Source organism: Phodopus roborovskii, unplaced genomic scaffold (assembly GCF_943737965.1).
Source record: "Phodopus roborovskii unplaced genomic scaffold, PHOROB, whole genome shotgun sequence".
Classification (NCBI taxonomy): Eukaryota; Metazoa; Chordata; class Mammalia; order Rodentia; family Cricetidae; genus Phodopus; species Phodopus roborovskii.
In genome coordinates this window covers 5,086,653-5,113,656 of record NW_026125506.1, presented here as the reverse complement: position 1 = coordinate 5,113,656, position 27,004 = coordinate 5,086,653, and the positions used below count along the sequence as shown (strand labels likewise).

General features: G+C 49.9%; 1 protein-coding gene across 1 annotated transcript in view; it reads right to left on the bottom strand.

Moving 5' to 3' along the window:
• The window catches only part of Cit (citron rho-interacting serine/threonine kinase), a 162,097-nt gene that overhangs the window by 130,856 nt on the left and 4,237 nt on the right, over window positions 1–27,004 (bottom strand). The window contains exons 2-5 of the mRNA XM_051176511.1: window positions 24,920–25,058; window positions 18,784–18,959; window positions 12,463–12,564; window positions 577–719 (exon numbers count right to left, since the gene is read on the bottom strand). Coding sequence (XP_051032468.1) covers window positions 577–719; window positions 12,463–12,564; window positions 18,784–18,959; window positions 24,920–25,058 — 560 coding nt within the window. The remainder of the gene's footprint in view (window positions 1–576; window positions 720–12,462; window positions 12,565–18,783; window positions 18,960–24,919; window positions 25,059–27,004) is intronic.

Below are 27,004 nucleotides of genomic sequence, written 5' to 3'. Positions count from 1 at the left end.
CGGCGTGGACCTTGAGTGGCTTGCAAAGGTCCACGTGTTCAAGGCTTGGGCCTCAGCGTGACACAACAGGGAGAGAGCAGAACCTCTAAGAGGTGGCCCGGGTGGGGTAGCCTCACGTCACTTCTTGTCAATGAAGTCAGAAAAGCCGCCTTCAGGCCCCACTGCGGAGCTTTGGCTCCACGGTTAGGTTAGGTGGCTTTGTTGCTTGGAGCCCGAAGAGGGCGGAGAATCATGGCATCAGGCATGTTACAGAGCAGAGTAGCTCACGCTGTGGTGGCCACAGAGCCACCAGAGAACGGGACAAAGTGTGCATTTTAAAAGTGTCCTCCGGGGATCGCCCTCCTCCAAACAACCCCACCTCCCAGTTACCAGAACCCCATAAGACACCGACAAAGTACGACTCCCTCAATAAATTAACCCATTAGTGAAATCATAGCCATTTTGGAAAGCTTTTAGCCAATCACAGGCTGGGCTAGCTAAATGAAGACTTCTTCTAAATGAAGACTCGTTACTATGCATGGGGACCCATGCGTGATCCGGGAAAGTTCTCAGTGCATTCCTAGGAGCCCCACTTACCGGTGCACATAACCCATCTGATGCACGCTGTGAACAGCCAAGATCAGCTCAGCAAGGTAAAACTGAATCATATTTTCGTCTAACTGGTCCTCGTATCGATTCAGAAGTGACAGTAAATCCCCTCCAGGCTGATATTCCATGACCTGTAGAGAACACCAAAGTTACCTGGGTTTTTTTTTTTTTTTCCACACACCCCCAAATAGGGACACCTCAACTGACCTCTCAAACACCACCTAACGATGCTGTAACCGTTAACCCTGCAGAAAGCAACGAGATGTGTGACGCGCGTCCTAAGACGCAGGAAAAGGTCTTTGCCCTATGGAAACTGCATACATCGTGACCCACCAGAACGGAGAGGGTGCAAGAACAGCCAGACGCTTGCAAGGCAAGCCTGAGAAGTTGAATTAAATCCACCTCCTCCCACGCCCACCCAAGTTGACACCCCAGACAGTCCCTAGGATCAGGTACACCATGTAGATGGATATTCCTGGAGGGCGACAAACACGCTAACATTCACGTTGCATTGTCCTCGGCACACGGCAGAGTATAGGAGGCGGCGTGTGGTAAATGCAATACAACCCTTCCCTTTTACAGGCAGCGTGGAGGGCAGTCAGTGATCTCGATTAAACATTTAACAGTGAGCATACACCCTTTGACATAGCTACGCCACTCTGAACAACTTACTTTATTGGTACTTACAATTCATAGATAAAAGATAGATAAGTAAATAGATTCTCTACTGGATGGTTTATAACAAGAGAAATATACTTGGAAATCATCCTAAGGCCCATCCATAAGAAACCAGCTAAATTATGATACCTCTAAATCATGGGCTATGATATTAGAAACACATGATTCCAGCTATTCATGCCACAGGGGAAAGCTGTCCATATCACAGAAGGCGACATTCTGTACAGGATAAAGGATAACCTCCCTTTTCAATAAGAAAAAAAAATTACATTTTTGATGTATATGAAAAATAAATCAAAATATGTAACTAAAATGCTTGCTAAGAAGAGGCCAGGCAGTGACGGCACACGCCTTTAATCCCAGCACTTGGGAGGCAGAAGCAAATGGATCTCTGAGTTTGAGGTCAGCCTGGTCTATAGATCGAGCTCCAGGACAGCCAGAGAAACTCTGTACAGGAAAACCCTGTCTCAGTGGGGGAAAAAGAAGAAGAGAAAAGAAAATTCCACCCAAGGAGTGAAAACCATCAATGCAAGCATGTGTGTGTGCGTGCGTGTGTGCGCGTGTCTTCACAATATGCACACGTGAGCATTTGTACAGGTGTGAATACTGGTACACTTAGCCTGCATGACACATGGTGACTGAGAGGGTAACAACAGGTGTCAGTCCTTGACTCCAGTCTTGTCAGGGTCTAGACACTCCCGCCTCAGTCTCCCACATCCCTGGCGGAACACTGGCCCTGCTGGTGCTCACACTGTGCATGTGATGCTCACGCTGTGCATGTGATGCTCACGCTGTGCATGTGATGCTCACGCTGTGCATGTGATGCTCACACTATGCATGTGATGCTCACACTACGCATGTGATGCTCACGCTGTGCATGTGATGCTCACGCTGTGCATGTGATGCTCACGCTGTGCATGTGATACGCTGTGCATATGATGCTCACACTGTGCATATGATGCTCACACTGTGCATATGATGCTCACATTATGCATGTGATGCTTACGCTGTGCATGTGATGCTCACACTGTGCATATGATGCTCACACTATGCATGTGATGCTTACGCTGTGCATGTGATGCTCACGCTGTGCATGTGATGCTCACACTGTGCATGTGATGCTCACACCCCTCCTCCGTCTTTTCTTATGATAACCAGATGGAAAAATTCCTGAATCAATGCCTGACCTGGAGGCCAGTCAGCTTGGTCTGACTCACCCGGTGACTTCCCTTCCCAACCTTCCATGGTCTTCCCCTGAAAACTCCCCCTCTTGCAACTCCGCAGGAGGACCAGGAGGACCAGGAGGACCAGGAGGACCAGGAGGACCAGGAGGACCAGGAGGACCAGGAGGACCAGGAGGACCAGGAGGATGGGCTCAGTGCCTGGAGCCGACCTGAGACCCACTCTTCCATCCCCTCCCCTCAGTGTGTGGCTCTTTTCTGGCTGGAGAGGAGCTAGGGCCCACTTGAGCTGAGGCTGTAATTGTTCCCCTGGGAGTTCTCCTGACCTTTGCTCTAATGTCCACTTTGTTGGCCAGTGTCGGCCTGTGCCTGGTCCTTTCCAGAAAAGGCCATTTTTCAAATGCACTTCTGTCAAGAAATACTAAATCCTCTGTGATGGTTCATCTTAACTGTCAACTTGATTGCACTTACGATCACCATGGAAACACACCTGGGGGAGGGGGGAGGGGAATGAGGGAGTTTCCAGAAAGGTTTGACTGAAGAGGAAAGAGCCACCTTGAATGTGGGCAGCACCACTCCGTGGTCTGGGCTCCCGGGCTGAATAAAATGAGAACGAGAGCCGAGCTCAGTTCCTGGCTGCGGACACGGTTTAAGGAGCCACCAGCCACCCCTGTGCCCATGCCTCCCCCACCATGACAGACAGTAAGGATGAAGTAATGCCTTCCTCTCTTCAGTTGCTTCTCACCAAGTATCTACTCACGGTAATGATCGACAGACCTACCAAACACTGCATCCCAGCAGCCAGCTCTGGGATGCGAATTCTGCTCTTCTGACTGCTGCTGTTCGCCTTTCCTGCAGTCTTGGGAAAAAAGGCCCTAGGCAGTGTGATGGCTAACCACAGTTGCCAACACCTGGGAAGAGGGACCCCCAACTGAGAGATTACCCCCCATGGCACCTCCCTCATGCCCCACCCATGGCTTTTTGGTTTGTGGACAGCAACAGAGCGATTCAGATGGAGAAGCCTCTGTTCAGGTCTTAGGAGGTCCACCCAGCACCAGGCCAGCCTGGGGCCAGACTCCTCTGGGGAAGGCAGCCAGGGACTTGAACCTCCTCTCACAGCCCTGGAACCGACCCGTTCGCACAGCTTATGCTCTGCACACGCTGCCCTGGGAGAGCAAGATGCCACTCGGTACCACAGTTGCTCAGAGCAAAATCGAGTCACCAACAAGCACAACACCTAGAAGCGGTAAAAGTATTTCCTCCAAATTCGCAGCACAGCCGACGGCGACGACAGTGACGTCAGCCGCTCACCTCAGCCCCAGAGGAGCCCACAGGAGCCACCTGGCTTGCTGGAGCTCACCCACTCATCCCAACCTGGTTCTCCACAGGCCTGGGGATGTGGGTGAATGCTAATTTGTAAGTCTGCTTTAAATATATACTGCCATTAAAAGGGTCTTGAACAGCAAAAGGGAATTCACAGATAATAGCAGGCGCACTCATACTTTCAGAACGCAAATGGTTTAAAAATAAGAACAATGCATATTTATGATGACGCACCACTATTACAGGCTTCCTCAGGCTCTGTTATGTGAGACCCAGAATGGCTTCTAAGTTTAAGGCTCAGAAAGTCAAAACTACGGCAACCGTTGGCAACTTTGGTGAGCTCACATGTCAACCCCTTGAAGATTCTTCTGTTCAGCAGAACCAGCAGGAAAAAAAAAAAAAATCCAGAAAACCAGCATTTCCTACGAAGGGACAAAGATAGGTGTTCTTGGCCACCCAAACTAGATTTGTCTTTTCTGAGGGTCAAATGACCCTCCCATGTCTGCAGAAGCCAAGGACTGATAGAGAAAACGAGCCACAAAAATTACAACAGCTGCTGGCCTGTGCACTCCGTGACTGGGGGCCAAAACAGACTCCCTGAACGATAAACATGTGAGTAGGATGATCTTTATCAGAGAGCCTAATCAAACCGCACGCACGAGCCGGCACAGTCCCTCCCCGATGAGCATACTAAAGTCTCCAACTGCACGACACGTTAGTGCTCTGGGCATCCAGGGTCACTCTGAGGAGCCAGAGACTCTCCGCAGCCCACGACCACACTGAGGCACATTGGTGTCAGCTGGAATACATGGAGCCCACCGGGGAGACGGTTTGTGTGGAGTACAGTCCAAGTTTAATCAATCACCATTCTGTTAAACTTAAAGAGACGATAAAGAGTCAGGGACTTTCACAAACGCCCAAGACTGCAAAAGGCGGTGCTCAGCCAAGAGGGCGGATAAGGTCCTCAGCAAATGTCACCGACTGAGTCCTAACCTCACTCTTAACTTCAAACGTGCGATCCTCCTGCCTCAGCCTCCTGACTCCCAGGCTGGTGGGCATACATTACCACACCCAGATGAGGAATGTACTTTCCCACACTATTTATTATATTACTTTTTATTGTTGTATTTAAAGGTCAGAGGACAATGTTGTAGACTTCTCTCCTCCTAACTTTACATGGTCTCCAGGGACCAAACTCAAGTCATCGGGTCTGCAGGACAAGTGCCTCACCGGCTGAGCCATCGAACCCAGAGAATACATTCAGGAGTGGTTCTGGTGCTGCCTACCCGGCACGGAACCCGGGACCGTTATTGGTGATGCTGTAGAACCAATCCCTTTCCTAGTCAGGTCCTGTCTTACCCAAAGTCCCTGCATCACTGTGCCCTCAACGGAGCTTGGCTTGAATGCAGCCATCACTTCTGCTTACATTTTCTTCCAGCAACTTCTGGCAGGGCTTTGTGAACATCGAGACAAGATTGCAGACAAGAAAGGGCTGGAAAATAACCACTGAAACAATAATCTTCCACCCTTGCAAGGACCGGAGGAGACATCTCCTACACAGAGGACAGGCGCATCTCATCCAAATGGGGAAATCACCAAATCACAGCAGGCAAAAGCTGGGGAGGAGATGCGGTAAGAAAGAGCCCTCAGGCAAGATGGGCCTGACTGGTGTGGCCGCCTGCCCTGCTAACAACAGAGGCTGCACCGCAGCTGACAGGCGAGCCTGGCTTGGAGCCGTGAAGGACCTGCTCTTACAAAGCAAAGGCTCTCTGGCAGACAGAGACAGACCCTTCTACGGCAGCAGCTGCAAATGCTAATTAAAGGGCAGATCTTACACATGTTCAGTTTGGAAGGAGAGGGGGCTTCTCTGTTGGGTTTTGAATCTATACTCCCAGGACTGTGGCGGCAATTTTCACTCATTGTGCTGAAGTCAAAATGAAGGACGGCTGTGCCTGTGTGAACATGCGTGCATGTGGGGGGAGGGTGCGACTACTTAGCAGTTATTTAGTATTGTTGCAGTTTGAATGTGTCCTCAAAAGTCAGCATGTAGGGACTGGTGGCGTAGCGCATCAGGGATGGGCAGTTGGCACCTAGTCTGAGGGCCTGATTTCAGTTCCCGGAACCCACGTGGTTGAAGGGGAGAACTCACTCCCAAAAGTTGTCCTCTGACCTCTACAAGTGTACACGTGTGTCGGGGTACTCAGAGGACAAGACACTTCGCACGATGGGGCTGGGAAGATGGCTTAAAGCACTGAGGTAGGTGGAGAGCACTTAATGTATACATGGGGACCACAGTTGAGATACCCGTAACCACGGCAACGCTAGATGGGAGTGGCCGGGCCTGCCTGGAAACCCAGCATCTGGAAGGCAGGGAGACAAGGGATCCACAGAGCAAGCTGGCAAACTCTGGGTTCAACTGAAAGACCTTGCCTCGATGAATAAAGTGCAGCTGGATCAAGGAAGATTCCCCCACATCACCCCTGGGCGTCCATGTGCACATACAACCACATACATGTGTGCCCACACACATACAAATACACATAGGGAAAAAAACTGTTTACACGTTGGCTAATATAAACCCAAATGTATATGGTGATGCTATTTGGAGGTATCGCCTTTGGCGGGCAGGTATCTAGGGTTAAATGAAGACATAGACTGTGTGTAAGTGTGATGATAACATTAGCAGCTTTATAAGGACAGACACAGACCCACACTGTGACTGTCGTAGCATGTGACACTCTCCACCAAGCTGTCATGCATGACCAGATGCCAACCTGACGCCGGTGATACACTCTTGGAGTTCCCAGCCTCTAGAGTGCAGAGAAAAATCAAGCTCCAGTCCTCAGAGAGGCTGCCCTGTCTCAGGTACTTTGTTAGAGCACTAGCAAGTTATAGACTAAGACAAGTTCCACTCCACTATGCACAGAGTGTGGGCAGAGGCATGCTGTGCAAGCCACCTCTCAGAAATGTCACCTTGAAATGCTCACACACTCAATGTACACCATGACACAATGTGATGGTGCCCATGGCATCACTGCCCAGTGTTTCTGAACTTCGGGGAGGAGGAGACTCCTCTAAGCAAAGCGGCCCCTGACAGAGACAGAACTCTGCATGCACGCTCTTGAAATACGCCTCAGATCCTGAACACAGAACAACTGTTTCCCACTCAAAGAACCCGATGGCAGCAGCACACGGGCAACTGAACTGGAGCCAAAAAGAGGAATTGGTATCGTACCCACCGATGGGAAACTCAAGCTGAAAATGGGCAACGGCTCTGGAGAGACGCAACAAGGAACGGCTACAGAACCAGAATGGGTTTCTAGGCACCAGGTTTTCTGATGGGCAGCGACCTCCTAAACCCTGGCTGCCAGGGACACAACATGCAAACAGGCGACCCTAGCCAAGGATCAAAGCGGCACACGTCCCGTTGTCAAGGCTATCGCAAGCTGCCACATAGTCCTAGGGCAAACAATGGTGTTGCCCTCATTAACTCCCTCCTGACTCAAGGTGGAAACAGATGCTGGTGTCCCCAAAGGCCCAGAGGTCAGTGGCACAAACAGCTCATTTCCAAACTGCTCCTACACAGAAAGGAAATGCTGTCCACAGAATTGCAGGGCGTGTGGGATGGGGACCGAGAGGGCATGAAAAACTAACCTCCAGCAGCATGGCAAAACAAGGTTCCACCAGGAGTCATCCTGGATACAGGCATACAGAAGGTGGAGCCAGGAGCCCAAGGACCCCCGGCGGTTCCCCCCAAACCCACCCTTCCACTCTTCCGTACTGCAAACATCAGATAGATGACTCTGCCAACTTGACTGGACTGAGAAACACCCAGGAGGCAGCAGAGCAACATCTGGATATACCTGTGATGGTATTTCCAGGGAGAGTTAACCAAGCACAAAGAGACCAACCCTGAATGTGATAGTATCCTACAAGTGTGTGTGGGGGGGGGGGGGGGGGGGAATGTCCTGATGGGAGGAATAAGGGAGGCAGGCCAGGGGCACAGGCCTTTTCTTTCCCTCTCTCTCTGCTTGCTGGCAGCCATGATAACTGCCTATACCTTGTCTATACCGTCCCTGCCATTGATGGACTGAGGATCTAAAACTGTGGGCTGAAGTAAATTATTTCTCCTTTGATGGGGAATGTTCTTCTGTATATGCGTGTCTCTCATTGGTTAATCAATAAAACACTGTTTGGCCAATAGAGGCAGGAAGATAAACGGGACTAGGAGATGAGGAGAATTCTGGGAAAGGTAGGCAGAGGGAGATGGGAAGAGACGCCATGTAGTGGCCAAAGGAAAAACAGGTCCAGGCATCTTCCAGTAAGACAAGACCATGGGGAAACACATAGATTTATAGAACTGGGTTAATAATTAAGACAGAGCTAGCCAGTAAGAAGCCCTAGCCATCGGCCAACAGATTAACAATTAATATATCATCTGTGTGTGTTCATTCTTTAAATAGTTCTCATGAATTTGGCTACAGAAATGAAAAGCCAGCAGTAAGGATTTTTAGCAGCCAGACAGTGTGTGGCCATGACTCCCAAGCAAGAGGGATATTTGGGCTAAATTCTGGCTAAGACAGCATGAGAGGGAAATAATTTTCACACCTGAGTCTGTGTGGAGGGACTTTTCTTTCTCTAAACGTCTCTCTTACCATCCAGTTGGAACAAGGATATCAACAGCAATCACATGCCTCCTAAGAGGCAGAGGAGCCACAATGTGGAAGGAACCTGGGTTCTGAACCAATACATACAACCAAGCAAGCCACACCAGCATGAAGTGTTGGACTCTCTTTGTTACCACAACTAATCTCTCTCTACCTGCAACTGGGGGAAAAAAATCATTTCAACAGAGAGAAGGAAATGTAAAGTCACAAAACGGAAAGGAGCTTTGTGGTGATATCTTGTTTATACTCTAACAAATAAAGCTTGCCTGAAGATCAGAGAGCTAACCATAGAGGTCTGGAGGTCTGGATAGACAGGCAGGAAATGAGATGGCTAGGTGGAGACAGGGACTTGGTCTCTTTTTGGTCAGGATTTCGTATAGGCAAGAGTTCTAGTGGCTGGCTGCTCTGCTTCTCTGACCTTTCAGCTTTCACCCCCTAATATCCGACTCGGGCTTTTATTATCAAGACCAATTAGAAGTCATGTCACAGAGGTTCATAGCTTCAAGTTCAATCTGAGAGCTAGGGCAGCCTGAAGAAGTCCCTCAGCATGAAAGACACCAATACAAAGAATTCAGGGGCCACACTGCAAATGGCAGAGTTGTGAAACAATGTTTTCTTTGTAGAAACCAACATGTTGGAGGAAGGGCGCTGGTGAAGGTTTCTGTCAGGCAGGATGTGACACATTATTCTCATGAGCCACATCAACAAAGCTCTGCTTCCGCGGTGCTACCTGCCAGGATTACGTCCTAACCTTGATAGGCGGAAACCCAAGATTGGCATGAAAGTCTGCTACCTCTGCCACGCACCAGAAAATGATTAAGCCATGCTCAACGGATATCACTGCAAAGAAAAAAAATTCAAGCACCAAAATTCAAAACATCCCAAGTTCAGATTCCTCATAGTATTCCAATTTTTGTGAGGAAAAAAAAAAGGGGGGAGAAAAATCTCATTTAGGCTTATCTTGAATGGCATACTTTAGTTGTCTAAACTCCAACTGCTAACGTGAAATGATTTGGGTAAATCTGTGTGTAAATCTGAATTCTGTGGGAACAATCATCCATCCAGTGAATGTATCTTAGGCATATACTTAATAAACATCTACCAGGAGCATCAAGGCATAATTGCTCCCGTTAGGAAGGGGACTCACCCTGACTCATGGGTACGGAGGTACAGGCTACATAAGAGGTGGTTCCCTTTCCCAGGAGCAGAAGGCCCAGGAGGGACGGGCCTGGTAAACACAACCACGTGGCCAGGCTGAATTCACCCAGAGGTATCGGGAGGAGAGATGGTTCTGATGGATGGCAGGGAGGTTAACACAGAAGTGCGTGTAAATGGTGACCAGGTGGGGACAGAGAGCAGAGGTGGCCACAAGAGGTACAAGAGGCAGAATCTCGCTTTGTTTTCAAATAACCTAAATGCACCTACAGTTATCCTGCCCTAGAATTACAAACTAGTGCTCGGCTTCGGGAGAAGCAACCACAGAGGCGTCCGGAGGACACAGTGGGAGTTTTTCGATGATTGACAAGTGACTTATGTTGCTCTAGAGTGCGATTCTGGATTCAGAAACTTTCTGATTTCGGAAAGGTAACGTAACACATATGCTTTCTATCATACAACCTCGGTGGTCTGGGACATGGCCTCAGATGTTGAGGTGGTTAGGGACATGGTTCAGGTGGTCAAACACTCGCCTTGCAAGTGTAAGGACATGAGCTTGGTCCCCAGAACAAACAAAAAGGTGCTGGATGCTGGGCATGGTAGTACTCACCTGTAAGCCCAGCACCGGGGAGGCAGATGGGAGGGTACCCAGAGCGAGGGCCAGCTAGCCTAATCTAATCAGTGAGCTTGATGGCTTTCCTGAGGATAAAAACCTAAGGGTTGTTCAATGGCCTCCAAACTCATGTGCACTGCCCACATGTCTGTGCTCGCTATACAAACATGAGAACCTGAATTCAGACACCCAGACCCATGGAAAAGTCATACACATCAGCACACAGCTTAACTCCAGCACTGGGGAGAGAGACAGAAGAATCCTTGATCCGAAGCATCACTGAGAAACCCTGTCTCAAAACATAGAGTGGCCAGGTGATGGTGGAGAATGCCTTTTATCCCAGCTCTCGGGAGGCAGAGGCAGGCGAGTATCTGTGAGTTCAAGGCCAGCCTGCTCTACAGAGTGAGAGCCAGGACCACAAAGGGAGAGGCTATCTGAAAAATAAATCAAGTACACAGTAGCTGAGGTAGATACCCAACCTCTGGCCTCTGACACATGTGCACATACCCACGTGAACGTGTACATACACCACAGGCACACAGGAAAGCTCAGGGACCTGGGCATGGTGGCGCATGCCTGCAACCCCATCTACAGGGAACGCTGGGGCAACAGGACCCTTGAGTTGTATGCCAGCATGTACATGACAAGACCTTTTCTCAAACCACCAAAACCCAGAGGGCAGGGTGGAGTCAGGGAGGAACCACAGTTCATAGAGAAACCAACGCAAATAGGCTGATTCTTCCAGATCAGAACAAGAAAATGCCCAGTGGGAGTTCAAGACAGAAAACAGCACCCTGATCCCTTCCACAGGCCTCCTTAGCCCCACCCAAGGTGACATGAGAGAGAGTCTCGCCTCAGGGGCTGATCCGGGAACAAAGGCTGTTTCTAGAATACACACCTTACATTTAAGAACTTAACCCTCCAAGAACCAAACAGGGCTCCATAAGCTATGGAACCAGAGAAAACTATGGAACCATCCAAAGGGCTGAGCTGCAGGTCAGGGCTGTGGCTCGGTGGTAAAGCGGATAGACGCTGGCACCAGACAGAAGGAAGTATAGCAGTTAGGGTCAGAAAGAACGTGTATCTCCAGGAGCATTTCTTCTCCACAGAGACGTGCATCTTCAGAGTACATATGTTTTTAAGTTTCGTTTCTTTATCTGTGTATGTATGTGTGTATACGTGTGTGTGTGGGGGGGGGGGGGCTGGGCACACATGCATGCACCTGTGTGTACATCAGAGGACACAATTTGCAAGAATTAATTCCCTCTCATCTTGTAGGCCCCAGGAGTCAAACTCGGGTCTTCAGGCTTGGCAGTAAGCAGCCCAACCTGCTGAGCCATTCCACTGGACCAGGGCATGCATTTTTAGGATAAGATTGGGGGATACTGGTGTGCATTTTTAATTTACACTTAACAACTGTGCAGAAACCACGGGTTACAGTATGATGTTTCAACAAATGCATACAATGTACAATGATCGAATCAAAACAATTAACAAACTCACCACCTTCCCTCCGCTTTGCCTTGGGGCCACTCAACCTCTCCTCTTCTAGTTACAGTGAAGCTTGTAATAATTGTTAGAGGTTGTTGCCCTCCTCCGCTACAGGACACCAAAGCTTATCCCTTTCACCTAGCTACCCACAGTAGTCTAACTGGTCTACCCATTAACCAGCCCCTCCTCTCCCTCTCCTCATCCGTTACCTGGCAACCACTATCCTATTCTCTGCTTCTTTGAGATAAACTCATCTGGCTTCCACCACACATGTATGAGAAGGAAACGGGCTGCATTTTCTTACATCAACCATGCATCATTACCTTAACTTTTAAAAGTTAAAAAGCAAGAAATGAGCATGGTAGCACACGCTTCTAATCCAGGCACTGGGTAGACAGAAGCGAGTGACTGATTCTCTGTGAATTCCAGGCCAGCCTGGTCTATGCAGCAAATTCCAGGCCGGGCAGATCTACATAACGAGACACTGTCTCAAAATTAACTGACTAAATTTAATTAAAGATAGTTAGCGACCATTCCCAATGAAATGACTTTTCACTGCTACCCTTTGTAGCCACAGTACTGGAGGCTGTTTCTAAGTGGGTCAGCTGTTAATCTTTAGAACAAGGAACAGGAGACATCTAGTCAGAAAATCGACTGAATGAGTGAGCAGTGTCACGGACCACGCCTGTAAGAACCGCTTTGAATCCATGGTATCTGAGTATCAGAGCCTGGGCTCGTTCCGCGGGGGATGGACGGGAAGACTCACCAGGTAAAGGTTATTTTTGTCCTGAAAGGCATACTGTAATTGGGGGATCCAAGGGCTCGTGCTCTGAGATAATATGTTCCGCTCCTCCTCGAAAAATGAAACCTGGAGGGAAAAGAAACTCTTTAGATAATTGTATTAGAACGAAATGTGAAGGGGAAATGGCCTTTGTCCTGCCTTTCAGTATAAATTGATGTTTCCAGGTTTAAAAAAAAAAAAAAATTCACTTAGCACAACGCTCAGCAAGTCTGGTAGCCTACTAGGCTCAGCTTTTTTCGGGCCCACATTATCCGTCCAGTCATGTAGGTAACGTCTCTCCTTAAGTGAATTAACTTATTCAGAGCTTAAATACCTTTCTCTTCCTCTCCACCTTCACTCCCTGAGCGGTTCTAATAGGTACCGTGAATCCAGGCCAGGTAGGGAAGTCGGACAAGGGGGCTACCAGATCATACAGGAGTGGAAAAGGTATCTGCAGATGGGTGTGGGTGGGGTGGGGCGGGCAAGGAGACGAGGCTATGGCCACAAAGGCAGGTGGGATTGTGCTGGTGTAAGAAACTGTGAGAGGGCTGGACGGGTGGCTCAGGAGTGAAGAGACTGGCTGCTCTTGCAGAGGACCTGGGTTCAACCCGCAGCAGCCACATCACAGCTCACAACCACCTGTAACAACAGTTCCAGGGGCTCCAACATCCTCTTCTAGACTGAAGACATACCCATGGCGCACATACACGCACACATATGCACGTGCTAATTTGTGGGAGTCAAGATTCAGTGCCGTTAAAGTGAAGGTTACCCGAGGAGAAGTCACTCACAGAAAAGGCAGGAGATCGCAAGCCCCTCTCTGAGCAAGACCCCAGACCTAACGTAACCGTCCGTCATGCCCGCCCCTGTGACCACAGCACGTTCAGTCCCACAGGTGCTGCTGGGTGGATATCTCACTACAATTCCCCTTTTAGTCTAAAGAAAAAGATTTAGGCTTGATACAAAACTATAAACAAGGATATCAAATATCAAGTATGCTCTAGAAGGAAAATGTGAGAAGACACACACTTAAGGTCTATTGCCAATGAGGTAACAAGAGCAAAAGGCAAGAGCTACAATGTGCACACAGGCAGAACATTCATACCCATGAAATAGATCTAAATTGTTTTATTTATTTATTTATTTCAAGACAGAGTTTCTCTGTATAGCTTTGGACTGGCACTCACTCTGTAGACCAGGCTGGCCTTGAACTCGCATAGATCTGGCTGCCTCTGCCTCCCGAGCGCTGTGATTAAAGGAACGCACCACCACTTCCTGGCTAAAAGAGTTACTGTGGTTTGGATAACTGCCCCACCCTCAAAGGCCCATGAGTTAAAGGCTTGGCCCTGGGCTCATGGCATTATGAGAAAGTCTCGCAGTCATTGCGGGGCAGGGGGAGGCGGTGATCTGGAAGGGATCCTGGAACCCCAACCCATTCATTTTTCTCTATTTTAGTGCCACCGACAAGATGAAGTTTTTCCATGGACTCTCACCAGTGAGGACACCCTGCCACAGGCCCCAAAGCAATAAGGGTGGGTATGGTGGCCCAACCTTTCACCCGGCAGCTCAGAAGGCAAAGGTGGGTAGGTCTAGAGAGGCTTCAGGCCAGCTGGGATTATGTGGCAAGAAACTGCCTTTAAAAGAAATGGTAATGCCGCCACCCGGCCCTACACTGAAACTTTCAAAGTATGAGCCAAAATAAACATTTTCTCTTTCTATGCTGGCTATCTTGCGTACGGGTGGTAGTGACAGGAAGCTGACTCACAAGTCACAAGCACAGGGAAGAGAAAGACTCGGGGGAGAGATGTAAAGTTGAGCTGGAGCTCCAGGTAAACTGTGTGAACATGGTTTTCCATATGAACACATGGAGGCAAATATGTGTCCGTCTATGCATGTGCCTGTATGTTCCCGTGTGCATGAGTGTACACACGGGAACATACAGGTGGCTATACTGTACACACAGAAATGTATTCCTTAGCCTGGCCCAGGGGAGAGGTCTAAGGGTGGCGACAGCCAATAGGAGCACAAACCCCGTGTTAACATCTTGGCCTCTAGCCAGACTGTGGTGGCACATGCCTAATCCCAACACTCGGGAGGCGGTGGCAGGCGGATCTCTGAGCTTGAGGCTGGCCTGGTCTACAGAGGGAGTTCCGGGGCAAACAAGGCTGTACAGACAAACCCTGTCTCAAAGAGAAAAATAAAACCTTGGCCTCTAATTTTTTATTTTTATTTATTTATCTGTATGTGTGTCTATGTGTGTGCCATGGACACACATACAGTGGCTCCCAATGGAACTGGAGCTTACAGGTGTTTGTGAGCTGCCCAACACGGGCGCAGGAGACCAAACTCAGGTCCCCTGCAAGAGCAGTGTGCTTCCTAATACTGAGCTGTCCCCCGGCCGGCCCCAAGATCTGGACTCTAAAGGCCATGTCCCCTAAATAGGGGGTCCCTGAAGACACACTGTGTAGGGCAAACCTGAACGTCTCTCACCAGAGAACGAGAAATGTACTCAAGAACGGGAGAAATCTGTCAGGAAGGGACAAGAGCCGATCTTGAGAGCTGCCTTGGAGACAGACTGCACTCATTGGCTAGAACAAGGAAAGGCCGGTTCACACAGTCCAAACAAACCACTACACCGAGGATTGCATAAGGAATAGTTCAGGGATTCTTCTGTCCTTTCCGGGACTCTGTCTCCATAAAACACTAAGGGGAAAGGAGCATCTCCCCCGCGGAGAGCGGCAGGCGCCACCTTCATCCGTGAGCCATGTGAGCGCACCCGGAAGGTGGCCGGCTGGAACCGAGTCACCTGCTGTGGGGGGGAGGGGGGAGCCCCCTCTCTGTGATATTCCCACTCCACATCTACAGCCTGGGTGTTAAACACAAGCGTAGCAGCTAAGTTTGAGTTTTACGTAACAACTGGCCTGCTGTCATTGGAACCGTGGAGGTCACAGGGATTCAGGAAAAAAAACAAAAACAAAAAATGAAGAAGCCAACTCAGATCAAAGAGACAGCAGGATTAAAGGCCTGGATCCCATTCTAGCAATGTGATTGGGTCAGCCGGTGAAACGTGAACGGGGTCCGAGGAACGTGCGTGATGGGTCATGGGGAAATATCCCTGTCATAGAACGCGTACACTAAGTACACAGGTGTGTTTTCGAGTCATTTGGTCCATGTGGACAGTGGAGGCTGGGGATGATTTTCCAGTGAGTAATTTTATACAGAGACCCGGAAAGACCAGAACACCACTTACACCATCAGACACTAACCGAGATTACTAGATGTTGCTATGGAGGTGTTGTGTAGCTATAGTTGATTGACAGCCAGACTCAGCAGCTCGAGAAGACAACCCTCAGTAGTCTGAGTGGGTCTCATCCAATCAGCTGAAAGGCCTCAAGAGCAAAGTTGAGGGTTGGGGGTGTAACTCAGTAGTAGGGACACTCGCCTGCCTAGCATGCTCCAGACCCCAAGGTCAGTCCTCAAAACCACCAAAAAAAAGTAGGGATTTAAAAAGAAAGGACAGGGGGCTGGAGAGATGGCTCAGCAATAAAGAACACTGGCTGCTCTTCCACAGGTCCTGAGTTCAATTCCCAGCACCCACATGGCAGCTTGCTCCTTAGTCCCATGGGATCCAGAACCACCCGCACGCACGCTGGGCAACATCCTACCCACCGAGCTACATCCCTTGCCCTGAAATGTTTTTAAATAGCTTGTCCATGTTCCCGAAGATCACCCTGGAAACCCCAGTGCTAAATCTAAGCCGCTTAGGAAGCTGCCATTCAGCCCAGTACTTTACGGCCACAGAGGGCTGATCCCGTTTGCTCACACAGAGAGGTGGTCAGGCAGCGCTGGGTCTCAACAGACCCCCCCCCACCCCGCGCCCGCCCCAGCCTCTGCTTGCTCACTGAACAGTGTGGTTCCGTCTGTCTCAGCCTTGAAGACTCCATTAAAGTAACTGGTCCCTGAGGAGCATTTCTGGCTGTCACAGCACTCAGTGAGAGCATGCTGGTCTCTCCCAGGTGACTGGTTCTGTTTGAGATATACCACCTCTTCGCGTCCTCTGACGCCTCCTTCAGCCTCTTCCCATGCTGCCCTTCTCCCTACGCATCTTTAATTCCCAAACCCTTACAGTGACTCCATTAGGAGTCCTGCTTTTCTCTTATATTGACCCTCTCCATCAGTGATGCATTTGCCAATGACGGTTGGTTTTATTAGCTCCTTGCATAAACAGGATTTAAAAAAGGAAAAAGAAAAAAAAAAAACAAAAAACAAAAAACAAAAAAAAAAGCCAAGGCCCACGCCTCTGGCCCAGTCACTTCAAGTCTCTGGCCTGGAGGAAGGCGCATCTGTTTGACTCTCGGTTGCGTGCCCACATGCGCCACTCTTTCCCACCCAAGGTTGCCTAGCATCGCGCATGGCGCGCTCCGTGAGTGAGCAGGGACGATGGACAGCATGCTGGACGGGGAGCTGAGGGAGCGCCTCCCACGCCTGCTAATCACAGGCCATGTCTTGTCATTGTCCCTATCTGCGAAGTCGCTCCCACTTTACGCTCAAACACAGAAGCCACGTCATGCTTGGACTCTGACAAGCAGCCTCCCACCCTCTCCCGCAGTTTCTTCTGTCTCAGAGGACAAGAAAGAAAGAAAAAAGAAAGAAAGAAACAACCGGCAACAAAAGAGGCATCATTGGGCTCTGTTACGGAGAGTGATGATTTGGATCGGAAACGTCCCCGGAAAGCTTGTGTGCCTGCTCCCTACAATACAGCAGGGTGCAGAGATGGGGACCCTGGGCAAGAACTGGCTCATGGGCACTGTGACCTCATCAATGGATTGATCCATTTGTGGATTAATAACAGAAAGGGCTACTGGGAAACGGTAGGAGGCCGTGCCTAGGCCTAGTTGAAGGTCACTGGCAGGCCTGCCCTGTCCCTGGATCTGCCTCCTTCTCCGCTTTCTCCCTGTCCCTCCTTCTCTGCCTCAGTGGCCACTTGCCCTGCACCATGACACTCGGCCTCACCACAGGCCTAAAGCAACAACAAAGCCAGCTGGCCGTGGGCAAAATCTCTGCTGCCATGAGTCAGGGCAGCTCACATCCCCCTCTAAGCTGGTTTCTCTCAAATACTTGCTTGTGGGGTGGAATAGCGGCAGAGTTCTAGGGCAGGGTTATGCAGGATGGCAGAAACGTCTTAATGCCACTGAACCCTCCAGTAAATGGCTAACGTGGAAACACTTTACCTCATGTAGAGTTTAAAACGATGAAAAGCTACAGCTGTTGAGATTCCCCCTCAACTGTGGCCCTGCCCACCCAGGCTTCTTCATTCCTGTTAGCTCTAAACCAGTGAACACTCTCCTTCTACACACACACACACACACACACACACACACACACACACACACACCTGAGCAGTACCCCAGAACTCACACCTCCAGGATGTCACCCTCAGCCACACGTCTACCTGGCAAGTCCCCATCACTCCCCTGCCTCCATCCCTTCTCGTCCTAAGGACTTCCCCGACTGCCCTTGGCTCACCCACGACATCGCCCTTCACGCCACCGCTAATGAGTCTGCTAATTCTCCCTGCTCTGTGGTGCTTACACCTTCTTGGCACATCTGCATTCCCCTCCACATCTGGGGCTGCTATTCAACCCTGCAAGTAACAACCATGGGTCTCCAATTCCTTTTGCAGGCTTCCCACGGAGCTGGGTACATTATCGGGCACATGATGCCCGTAACTAATGAATTACTCTCTGAACTCCAAGGGTGACGGACGGACAGATGTCTCTTGGAAACACAGCCCCGTGAATCACTATGTCTGGAGAGGACAAGCATTCCTCAAAGGAAGGAAAAGGACAACTGGAAAGACAACTTCGTGACCTGCTATCAGACAACCCACTGGCCAGTCAGGGGACACAACTTTATTTTGACTTCTGCAAAGGCCTGCTCTAAAATTAAACACGTGTGCCCACAGGAGGAACGCCTAAGCATGCACACATGCGGACGCTGCTTGCTGGATCTACCCACCGTGAGGCGTGTCCCTAAGCTTACAGTACCAGGAGGTCCTCATAAGATCGTTAGCTTAAGAGCCCGGCGTGGCTCTAAAACAGAATGCAGCTACAGGATCAAGACCAAAAAAAAGACTGATGGACATCTCTGAGGCTGCAAAATCAATCAACACCAGCCTGAGGAGAGCTAAGGACAAAAGAGGCCTTTTTGCTGGTGTGCCTGTAATTAACGTCTCACTTAGCAGATTATAGTCTCGGTGGTGGACATTTGGTGGAGAGGAAGGGCCAGAGGCCCCAAAGCTCCTACCTGCTCCTGGGCCAGCACAGCCTTCTTCTTCATGATTTTCATGGCATAGACATCCCCGGTGGCCTTCTCTCTCACCACCTGCACTTGAGCAAAATGACCACAACCCACGAGACTTCGGACTTCAAAGTCTCTCACCGAAGGCTGCAGCTCCCGCAACTCGGCTACCGTGTCGGAATCTGTGAAAGATGCGAAGATTTACACCCAGGTTGGAGGAAAAAAGAAAAAAAAAAAAAAAAAGCACTTGGAATACATGCATCTCTGTGAAAGAGGGAGAAAAGGAAGAAAAAGAAAAAAATGTTCTGTCTCCCCTCCCTGTCAAAAGACGTTTAGTCACTTTCTCATCCATCATGAATAATTATAAAATCGGCACAAAAGTGTTTTTATCTGTTAAAATTAAGGGCTCCAGAAATTCTAAAGTACGGTTTCCATGGCAGCTATAATTCGAATGCTGTAGGCTTGGGAAATAAGAAGGGAGCACCCGTACCACGTTTTTCTTCTCCCCCCCCCCCCCCCAGGGCTGCGGGGCAGTGTTGGGGTCAAACAAGCTTGGCGGCATTTAGACTGCATTACAATGTGACATAAGCAACGTGACCCCTGGCCTTCCACCAGCTTTGGAGTTGATTCCAGATCATTCTGTTCTAGCTATGTGACTCGTGTACCCTTTCAAAGGTCCCTCCTGACATCAGGACTCTTGCTCGATGTCTCTGCCTTCTGGTCTCCCTGTCTGTCTTCCTGTCTAGCTCTAGCTCGCTCTCATGTCCTATGTTCCCCCTCCCCACAGGGAACCTCTTCCCTGAGGCCTGTACCTTGGCCTAGGCCTGCCAAGGCCCTCTGCCGCTAACCTAACCCTTGCACAGCACAGTCGCGGTCACGAGTGGCACATGAATTGTTATGAATTATCCAGCGCCAAATGTCTATTGTTAACTTCCAGGAATTCTCCTGCAAATGCAGAGCTGAATTCTCTTGGCTGGAAGGCAAATACCGTCAACTCCATGGCCCTGGTGGTCTTCTGAGCCCCGCTCTCACGCTGGCCATGCATCCAAACCCCCTTGCTCCCTTGGGGAACCACCCTAGAGTAGTGGGTGTGTGGGTACATTCACTGTGAGCACTGTTTTAAAAGGGGACCTGGGGTCATGGAGATGGCCAGATGAGAAAAGGTTATTTGATGCCCTGAGTTTGGATCCTTGGGGTTCAAATGGAGGAACAGGGAACTGACTCCTGCAAGTTTGCAATTTATCCTGACCTCCACACATGCACCATGACATGCATACACACATGCGTGCACACATGCACACGTGCACTCACACACACACACACACACACATATAAAATCAAGCAGAACGGAAGTGCCCACGCAAAGAACACAGCGTGAACGCAAACTTGGGAGCCACGCGGCATCTCTCCTTTGCTCTGGCAGGGCCATGCCAAGCCCTGTCTGCCTTCCCCTGACCAGTCCTTCATGTCAAGTGTTTGAGTACTGAATTGTAATTAGCCAAATGCGCTGGCTTGCAGCTTTCTGTTTCTGAACCTGACTTGGCTGCTGCTGTACACAATGCCAATCTCTCTTCATTTTCTTTCAGGCCTTGGGCCCCAAAATTGCTTACGATGTTGCACAACTCAGTAACAGTGGGCCCGTCACTGGGGACAACTAGGCATCTAAATCACCCACGTTAGACAAACTGCTTTGCGGGCAAAAATGATGATACCTTCAGAACTGCAAGACAACGTTCCAAATCTCTAACTTTTCTCCCAAAGGCTTCTGCATTATTAGGGTGGACAGGTGAGAAGCTAAAAATCTAGCCCCTGGCCTTTTGAAAGAGAGATGGGGGCAGCCCTTCACTTCTCCCCAGCTGCCTCTGTGACCCCAAAACCATACGGCTCATCATCACTCTGGACAAGATACAGTGTTTATGGGTCCAGTGGGTACTGAATATTGAGGCAAACCGAAAGTCACAGAGCACTGTAATGAAAACAGCCTGGGGTTGTGGCTTTATTAGACCGACCACTGGACCTGTGGGGGAGAGGGGCAAAAAAACCAGCTGACCCAGCAGAATTGACAGCCTCCCTCCCTGAAATTCGGGTCTAGGAATCCATCCTTCACAGAACCCTCAACACACACTCAGAAAAGATGTGCACGGAGAGACTCACGACAAAACTCTAAACCTCCATCGGCACCAAAATGGAAGTAATCTAAAGGTCAACCCTCGCCAACAGGAGCTTCAGGACAGCCGGGGCTATGTAGGGAGGCCCTGCTCAAAAAGGGAAAAGGAACATTCGTTTATTTTATTTATGAGCGGTTTCGCCAGCATGCATGTTTCACGTGCATGCAATGCCGTTGGAGGTCAGAAGAGGGCGCTGGATCACCTTGATGGTGGTGAGCCTCCAAGTCAGTGCTGGGAACTGAACCCAGTGCTCTTAACTGCTGGGCTGCCTCTCCTGCCCCATACCGCATACTTTAATGTGTCACAGTTAGATCAGGGCAGCCTTTTCCATCACAACGAGCATTTATCATTTCTCTGTCCCACCAGCACAGCCTCGGGGCTCCGAGACAGGTGCGAGGCGCTGCCCGAGGAGCTTGGCACTCTCCCTATACTCCCCTAAGAACTGGGATGATGGGAGGGACGGTAGAGCAAATGCGTAAGACGTTAGGAGAGCCATTTGTTAGCATTATCGAGCACTACGTGTTATGTTCTCATGGGTTCGCAGCCAGCACAGTAGGACTGTCTAGAACCGCGCCATCGTGAACATGCCTGTGGTGCATCGTGCTACAAGTCAGAATGGCTGCTGCATGCAGTGTGCCTGGCTGGTAGGCATCCTTTGGCTCACTGTCAGGCCTCTATCAAACACTGAGGTATGACGCCCAGTTCTACCCTTGGACCTGGAGTATCTAAGGCATCAGCTGGTGTGTATCAGGTCCTTGGCAAATACCTGCTCCATGACTGTGTTGCTAGGTAAGTTGGCAAGGGGCTGCTGTGACCTCCCTGAGCTCATGCGTGCAGACTATGCTATATCTCAAGTATACACAATTACGTGTGTCACTTTAAAAATATATAAATTATATGAGCATTTATTTTATGTACGTGGGCACCAGATTCCCCTGGAGCTGGAGTTAGATAGCTGTAAGTTGTCATGAGGAAGGACGCTGGGAACCAACCCCAGGCCCTCTGTAACAGAGGCAAATGCTCCTAACTGGTTAGCCATCTCTCTAGCCCCAAGAGAGAATACTTTTTAAAAGAATTCATAGGCAAGGTGTGGTAGCAACCCCCAGTGATCCTAGCACCTGGGAAGCAGAGGCAGGTGGATCTCAGTGAATTCAGGGCTAGTCCGCTCTTCACAGTGAGTTCCAGGGCAGCCGGAAATATATGGTAAAATCCGGTCTCAGAAGAAGGGCAGTGCCGAACGCCTTTAATCCCAGCACTCGGGAGGCAGAGGCAGGCGGGATCTCTGTGAGTTCCAGACCAGCCTGGTCTACAGAGCGAGTTCCAGGACAGCTTCCAAAGCCACAGAGAAACCCTGTCTCAAAAAAAAAAAAAAAAAAAAAAAAAAAAAGAGAGGTAGAGAGGTAGTAGCCAAATAAAGTGTCTAACCTAAGCCACCTCGGTTTGTGTAAGCATCCCGTGATGGCCACGGATGACAAAATCATCTAATCATGCAATCCGAACACACGGCCACAGTTAATCAAGGCAGGGCTGCAATGGAGACAGCAGTGCCTCCTCTGGTGCCCAGACTCTCATTCCTGTCCTCCACAGGTTCAAGGTCAGGGTATCTGTGGGCAGCTCCACATGTGGACACCCTCTCTATCCTATTTCCTCTGATAGCTCCAGAGGAAACCTCCACTCCTACAAGCGTGGGCAGTGGCAGCTGATGGGCCCTTCTCCACATGGGAAAGCAAAGCTCACATTCTGGAATAGAAACCAAAAGGGGTCGGGGTGGGTGTGGAACTCACGCTAACATAATCACCGGATTTCAATCACAGCCTCTTCAGGGCCCTCACCAGGAAGCCTCTTCAAAAAATATGAAACCATTTCCCAGAAGAACGTCTACCAGAAAAAAGTCTCCCCTCCACCGGCACCAGCCCCTGATTACACACCACTTCTCTGTGATTGACTGCTCTTAAGGGTCCCGGGGGTCTCAAGCCTAACGAAGGGGTTGGAGTGAGTTCTTCTATGTTCTGCCCCCTCCCGCCGCCTACTTGATAATTTACATATTCAAAAGAAGCCGGAGGAACATTCAAACAAGTGCAGGGTGATAAGTAAACACCTCAAGGGCATTTTAAAGACACACAGTGTGTGGATGAATCCCAGTAGATGCTGGTGGTTAATGGCTGGTGTCTACCGACAAGCCCGGCGTTGCCCTTACTGTGATGAAACAGCCTGACAGAGCAACTCAGAGCAAGTCCCCGTCATGGTGGGAAGGGAAGGCCAAGGCAACAGGGGCCCAGGGAACTGGCCACAGGGCACCCGCACTGGAAGGAAGGAGATGAGAAAAGCTCACTTTCTCCTTTTTATTGGGCCAGGGTGCCCGCCCAGGAAATAGCGCAATTACAGTGGGTGGGCCTCCACACAGGAAACAGTGTGATCACATGGGTCGGTCTCCCTACCTCAATTAACCGAATCAAGGTAATCTCTTTTTTTCTTTTAATCATTTATTTAATTTTATTAACTAATAACTGGTATGAGGGTGTCACATTCCCTGGAACTGAGTTATAGACAGGTGTGAGCTGTCACCTGGGTGCTGGGAATTGAACCGAGCTCCTCTGGAAGGGCAGCCAGTGTTCTTAACTGCTGAGATCATCTTTCCAGCCTAGTTGCTGGTGTTTGAAGACAGGGTTTCTCTGTGTATCTCTGGCTGTCCTAGAACTTGCTCTGTAGACCAGACTGGCCTGGAACTCAGAGATCCACCTGCCTGTGCCTCCCGAGTGTTGGGATCATGAGCTGCCGCCGCCGCTGCCGCCACCACCACCGGCTAGATGGCCATTTTACTGACATGAGGTGGTTTCTCGAATCTGGCATGGCTGACTACATGGTCCTGTATGGTGCAGATGCTTCATGGGACTCTGGCTCACCCAGGAGCACCCTCCCCTGACCCTGGCTGTGACAACCCAAAGTGTTTCTCTAAGAGACGCTGGAGGAGCAGAGCGCCCACTGACAGAAAGCACTAGTGGGCAACACTAGCTGTGGCACCAGCACCCACCTGCCCCACAGGGGAGTCAAAGTCAGCTGACCCGTGACATTCATGGGCCCTACGTCACTCTGCCTTATCAGTTACTTCTCCATCTAAGAAAAATTAAAAATGACAGACAGCAGTGGTATAAGTAAAACAATCCAGCTAACTATTGATATAGCACATTGGCAAAGCACGTGCTTACCATGAAGGAAGGGGAAAGGGAAGAGGCGGGAGGAGGAGGGAGGAGAGAGAGGAGGAGGAGGAGGGAGAGGAGGAGGGAGAGGAGGAGAGAGGAGAGAGAGGAGGAGGGAGAGGAGGGAGAGGAGGAGGGAGAGGAGGAGGGAAGAGAGAGAGGAGGGAGAGGAGGAGGAGGGAGAGGAGGAGGGAGAGGAGGAGGGAGAGGAGGAGGAGGGAGAGGAGGAGGAGGGAAGAGAGAGAGGAGGAGGGAGAGGAGGAGGGAAGAGAGAGAAGAGGAGGAGGGAGAGGAGGAGGGAGAGGAGGAGGAGGGAAGAGAGAGAGGAGGAGGGAGAGGAGGAGGAGGGAGGGGGAGAGAGCAGGAGGAGGGAGACATTAGGTTCAGATCATTACTGCATTCACCTATTATGATTTTAAAATTAAGCAACTAAAGCAAATTATGTTATTGAATGCAAACACAATGGCCCCTAAGCACTGCAGCTACTCTGCCTAAAAAACATGTTAGCTCAGAGTGAAAGAACGGAGAACAGCATCCCTGTCATGTAAGCCCCTGAAGGCAGTCAGGCCCAAAGCATCCTTGGATTTATGTCCCATGAGAACTGAATTTCTATCACTTGCAGTGAGAAGCCAGACTTTACACCTGCACAGTCTATGTACGCCCCTGGGCCTGTCTTATGCAGACCATGGCTTTCTGGGCCCTGCCACCAATGTCTTCTGCTTCCAGCATCCTCTTCCTCCACAGGGAGAGTTGTCGAGACTGGGTTCCCCTACTTACACTTCCGGACAAAGCTGCTCACGTGTTTCATCTTCATCAGGGCAGGCTGGCTGCACTCTTCAAAAAGGACAAAGAAGGCGTCCAGGACCCCTTCCCGGGAAAGGGCAGACTGCTGCTGAGTCACGAGGGGTGGCTTCCCCTAAAAACGGCAAAACAGCAGATGGAGATTCTGTCAATAATGAAAAGCTTTGATCAATAACATCCACGCAGAGTAAATCGCGAGCAACTGACTCAACTAACTGCTCACGACGCACTGGCAACGATTCTGGGGCCATTAAGTGATTATTTGCTTTATTTATTGGGTCCTTTGCTGTGAGTTTTTTCACCTGCATCTGGGGCTAAAAAAAAAAAAAAAAAAAAGAGTCCGCCAAGAGCGCCATCCCATCCCTGTACAGCGATCATTCCTTCCTAGAGTCTGAGCTTCATGGAAATAGTTACTGTGGACTCTGCAAGTCCTGGGATGGATAGCTTAGCTCTTCAATAGGAAACAATGATTGACACTCCTTCCCCGTACGGCTGGACCACTGTTAACGCAACTGCGGCCTCTTCTAATTCATCCCAAGTAGTAGGAATGGCTGCCTACCGTGAAGCCCAATTTATTCATCATCTGTGGGATCGGTTACAGATTGGCAGACTGTGTCTAGCCCACAAACATGTTTTGTTTGGCTTAAAGTATTTAAAATAATTGGAATTATCTGCCAATATTTTTAAATCAGATTTTACACACACAGACACACACACACACACACACACAATCAGAATGTCTGTCTTTTCCTGATGCTCTAGTCAGTCTGGCCCGTTTTGCCTGGTGATACAGCAGGGGCTGAGTGATGCTGCCCTCCTGGTGTCTGCTAAAGCTCGCTGCAGACTCCACTTCCCGTCTTCTGGCTGGCCGGCTTGGTTCATTTATGCGCACTGCCTGGCCTCTCAAGCCCCGGGCTGGCAACCCCTGGTTTAGAGCAATGATTCCCATGTGGGGCCATGGATGCGGGGCAATCTCTCTGTAAAAAGGAGGGAAGCCCAGAAAGGAGGTTTGGTTAGGAATCCAGGGGCAAGGGAGCAGGCTCGGGTGATAAAGTGCCCATCACACAAGAATGAGAACGTGAGTTCAGATCCCCAGAACCCATGTAAAACATCTGGGCATCATGGCAAGTGCCTGTCACCCCCACACCGGGGGAACGGGACATGGGCCTGATACATGCCTGTAATCCTAGCATGTGTGAGGCTGAGGCAGGAGGATTATGACAAAAGAGGTCCAGTAACAGTTTTAGGCACACGCCACATTTCCCTTCAGTGACCGCTATCAACCTGCACAGGTCCTGTCCCTTAGCCTCACTTTAAATAACAGCAGAGAGTAACACAGATGACATGACGTCGTGTAGGCTTCAAAGAAACCAAACAGCCTTTGCCTTGGGGGAGGGGGAGGGGCGGGGAGCCAGCTGCCACGCACGGAAGTTTAGGTGACATCTAGGGTTTGGCACACGACATACAGACTGTGAGCCAGACGAGGCCCACTGCCTGAATTATAAACAGAGTTATTATGCTGGAAAGTAGCCAATTCCCACTCCTTTACATTACGCCCGTGACAAATTTGGTGTCACAGTGGCAAAGTTGAGTGGCTGCCACCAGTGACCCACATAGTGGGAAATCTTCTATTATTCTCAGAGGGGAAAAAAAAACAAAAACCAAAAAAAAAAAAAAAAAAAAAAAAAACACAAGAGCTGGAGAGACGGCTCAGTGGTCAAGCACAATGGTTGCTCTTCCAGAGGACCTGAGTTCAATTCCCAGCACCCATGTGGCGGCTCACCAGTATGTAACTCCAGCTCTAGGGGACCTGACACCCTCACATAGACATACATGCAGGCAAAACACCAATGCACACAGAATAAATAATTAAAATAACAAAAGAGCCTAGGTAGCCTAGGTAAATAAATACGTAAATACATGGAGAGGCCACATGTGGGCCGGGGAATGGCTCAGCCGGTCAAAGTGCCTGCCCTGAACCCAGATGACTGAGTGTGGTGCCTGGAACCCACGTAAAAAGCCAGATGTAGAAACATGCCTGTAACACACACACACACACAC